Here is a 4154-nt window from a genome sequence, read left to right on the forward strand (position 1 = left end):
GCCCGGCCCTGAGCCCCCACCCACCCCGGCAGCCCGGCCCTGAGCCCATGCCAGCTGAGCACAGCCACACGAGCGACCAGCAGCAAGAGCTGCAACACTGCCCACTGTCCAGCGGAACCAGCCCAGAGTGCAGGGCTGCTGCTGCTTTAAGCCTCGGGTTTCAGAGTCAAGCAGCCACGATGACCAGCGCCACCCCCCCGTCTCTCCCTCTTCGTGTACTGCGTTACCCTCCCCGTCTTCCTACAGAGGACCAAAGAGCCTTCAAGAGCCAACAGCACGCAGCCACAGAGCGGCAGGGCTGGAGCCCATGCCTTCTGTTTTTATTCCTTTCCTCCCCCTTCCTTCTCTCTCCCCTTTTTTTTGAGACAAAGTTTCGCTCTTGTTGCCCAGACTGGAGTGTGGCGGCGCCATCTCGGCTCACTGCAAGCTCCGCCTCCCAGGTTCAAGTGATTCTCCTGCCTCAGCCTCCCAAGTAGCTGGGATTACAGGCACGCGCCACCATGCCCAGCTAATTTTGTATTTTTAGCAGAGACGGGGTTTCTCCACGTTGGTCAGGCTGGTGTTGAACTCCCAACCTCAGGTGATCCGCCTGCTTCAGCCTCCCAAAGTGCTGGGATAACAGGCGTGAGCCACAGCGCCTGGCCTCTTTCTTTAAGACAGGGTCTAGCTCTGTTGCCCAGGCTGGAGTGCAGTGGTGTGATCATAGCTCACTGCAGCCTCAGCCTCCCGGGTTTAAGCGTTCATCCCACCTCAGCCTCGCGGGTTTAAGCGTTCATCCCACCTCAGCCTCCTGAGTAGCTGGGACCACAGGGGCACACCACCACATCCAGCTAATTTTTCTATTTTTTGTAGAGACAGGTTTTTGCCACGTTGCCCAGGCTGGTCTCAAATGATCCGCCCGCTTCAGCCTCCTGAAGGGCTGGGATGCCGGGCATGAACCAGTGCACCCAGCCTGCCTTCTGTTTCTGGGCTCAGTTTTTTGGTTTTCTACGCTCCCCATCTCTCCACAGCACCAGGAAGGACATCGGATGCATTCGCCTTTGTGTGCAAAACTCCAGTGTGCGTAGCTACACTGCTGGGCACAGTTCTGGTACCCACTCCTCAGAAAGGTCCCCCAAAGGACATCTGAGTCCCACAAGGATTCCAATAGCTCTTGCATGACCCTCCAAGAAACAGGTCTCCTGATAGCCACTGGAAGCCTAAAATTGATGAACAGAACGGCCCAGGGGAAAGGGCACTCACTTGCTCACCTCTTTTGGGATTTAGAAAACAAGACACACTCTTGGGCTCAAATGACATTGTTTTGGGCATCACAAAGAGCACTGCTTTATTGGGCAGGTGCTAGAGAGAGCTGTAAACACAATTTTTTTTTTTTTTTTTTGAGACGCAGTCTCACTTTGTCACCCAGGTTGGAGTGCAGTGGCGCAATCTCTGATCACTGCAACCTCCGCCTCCTGGGTTCAAGCGATTCTCCTGCCTCAGCCTCCCGTGTAGCTGGGACTACAGGCGTGCACCACCACACCCAGCTGATTTTTGTATTTTTTAGTAGAGACAGGGTTTCACCTTCTTGGCCAGGATGATCTTGATCTCTTGACCTCATGATCCACCTGCCTTGGCCTCCTAAAGTGCTGGGATTACAAGCGTGAGCCCAGCCCACAACAATTTGAGAACTTGAATACTGAAAGACATCTATGAATTTGATGAGAAATACTGTAACTGACTGGGCACTTACATGGTGTAAAGTACAATGTTAAGATACAGGCCTGCTACATCAACATTCTGGAAAACCAAAAGTATCTGTCAGGTGGGAAAGTGGGGGTAGACCGTGCTGTTCCCAACATCACACCTTAGCCCTAGAGGGATGCCTACAGCCCCGAGGACCAAGCAAAATGCCAGCGAACTCGCCTCTTCCAGGAAATGCCAATGAAACCACCTTTGCAAAAACTGGAACAGTGAGAAAATTACGGTGGTGGAAAAGACCTGATCTAACCAATCCCCATCTTCAGCCTTCAAACTACCTTTTTATTTTTTATTTTTAGACAGAGTTTCACTCTTGTTTCCCAGGCTGGAGTGCAGTGACATGATCTTGACTCACCACAACCTCCGCCTGCCGGGTTCAAGCGAGCAATTCTCTTGCCTCAGCCCCCCGAGTAGCTAAGATTTTAGGCACGTGCCACCACGCCCAGCTAGAGACAGGGTTTCTCCATATTGGTCAGGCTGGTCTAGAACTCCCGACCTCAGATGATCTGCCTGCCTTAGCCTCCCAAAGTGCTGGGACTATAGGCGTGAGCCACCAGGCCTGGCCCTTCAAACTACCTTTAATTATTCCTGGGCTTGGGCCAAGCTAACTTTGGGAGACGTTTATAGTTTAAATGATAATAGTCCTTCCGTAAAACTCAACTGCCTTTGTAAAGCTAATGAGGGTCCACCAGGCTAGGAGGATGGAGGAGCCTGAATTCTGCTAAAGTGCAAACATAAATGACTGTCAGTCATTATTCTGGAGATGACAAGATGTGTGACCTCCCCAATTACTTTCTGTAGATAACATCACTACCAGTACTGTAGAACCTAAGACTGGCCTTCTGAGCTGTCTTTTTCAGGTTTTTGGCATGTCTGATCAATGGCACTACCTGAAACCAAAATGAGCTCCTGTGGCCCCACCCAGAAGTAACTCAGTGAGCAGGAGGACCATTTCCCACACCCCTCAGCCAATCAGCAGTAAGCACCCATTGCCTAGCCACCCTCCCCTTCCCCCAAACTATCCTTGAAAAACTATCCTTGAAAAACCCCCGCCTCCAAATTTTGGGGGAAACTGATTTAGTAATAAAACTCAGCCGGGTGTGGTGGCTCATGCCTGTAATCCCAGCACTTTGGAGGCTGAGATGGGCAGATTATGAGGTCACGAGATCGAGACCATCCTGGCTAACATGGTGAAACTCCATCTCTACTAAAAATACAAAAAATTAGCAGGGCATGGTGGCAGCGCCTGTAGTCCCGGTTACTCGGGAGGCTGAGGCAGGAGAATGGCGTAAACCCAGGAGGCGGGGGTTGAAGCGAGCTGAGATCGCACCACTGCACTCCCGCCTGGGCGAGACTTCATCTCAAAAAAAAGAAAAAGAAAAAAAGAAATGTCTCCATAAATTCAAAGATGAAAAATGGAGGAAGAAATGCAGGACTGCCTTAAGAATGAAAACAAAAGAGAAGATGCAGAGACCAGCTGGCTGGGTTTAGGTTGTGGTTCTGCCATGTGGCTTCCCCACTATCTTTTAGGCAACAGATTTAACGGGCACCTGTTATAGGCCAAGCATTATCCCGGGGCCTGGGGATCCAAGATTAATTAGTAAACAGACCCTGGACAATATGGTCTGGAGAAAAACCCAAGTTACTTGCTGCTTACTTTGCGCAAGCCCTTTGACTTTCGGTAAAACAGCAATAACCACCCCTACCTTGGAAAGCTGCTATTGGGATGAAGTGAAATACAATCTTTGAGATCACAGCATGTGGCATTATGCAAAATCCAGGGTGCCCCCTTCACCACAAGACTCCAATCACTTCACAAGTATTAGATACAAAAAAGACAGGTTTCGACGCCCGACCTACGGGAGAAGCCAAGTTTGCTAACAATTACAAAATAGCGTACCACGTGTAAAAGTCCAGTTGTTAACAGAATGAGGGGAAGTTCAGAGACCACCTAGTATGTTGGTGTGACCAGGAGAAGGGGGAGTTGGAAGGCGGCAACTGCTTCCCAGGGGTGATGCCCCCGCAGCTGGCTCCTTACAGCCTTGCAGGAATTCCCTGCGCCCAGTGCCCCAGGGGGCGTCACTAGGAAGGGCTCGGTCCCGAGAGGGGTTCCTTCTCCAGGGCTACTCCAGGGCCCCATCCCGCCCCGCCCGGGCAGCTCCCGCTGACCTTGAGCGAGGCCAGGTGGGCGATGTCGGGGCTGAGTTCTCGGAGGCAGTTGTCAGCAGCCGCCAGTTCACTGAGGAGGGGCAGCGCGCCGGGGCGAAAGAGCTCGGCGGGGAAGGAATCGAGGCAATTGCCGGTAAGGTTGAGGCTCTGCAGGCGCGGGGCGCAGCGCGCCAGGTCGGCGGGCAGCTCGCGCAGCCGGTTGCCGCTGAGGTTGAGACTCTGCAGCTGCGGAAGGCCTGGCGGCT

The 4154-nt window shown here is 52.5% G+C and overlaps 1 protein-coding gene across 1 annotated transcript in view; it reads right to left on the bottom strand.

Moving 5' to 3' along the window:
* LRRC47 (leucine rich repeat containing 47) overlaps positions 1 to 4154 on the bottom strand; it is a 25482-nt gene that overhangs the window by 11372 nt on the left and 9956 nt on the right. Inside the window, exon 2 of the mRNA XM_011956852.1 lies at positions 3910 to 4152. Coding sequence (XP_011812242.1) covers positions 3910 to 4152 — 243 coding nt within the window. The remainder of the gene's footprint in view (positions 1 to 3909; positions 4153 to 4154) is intronic.

The sequence above is a fragment of the Colobus angolensis genome, unplaced genomic scaffold (genome assembly GCF_000951035.1).
Source record: "Colobus angolensis palliatus isolate OR3802 unplaced genomic scaffold, Cang.pa_1.0 Scaffold426, whole genome shotgun sequence".
Lineage (NCBI taxonomy): Eukaryota > Metazoa > Chordata > Mammalia > Primates > Cercopithecidae > Colobus > Colobus angolensis.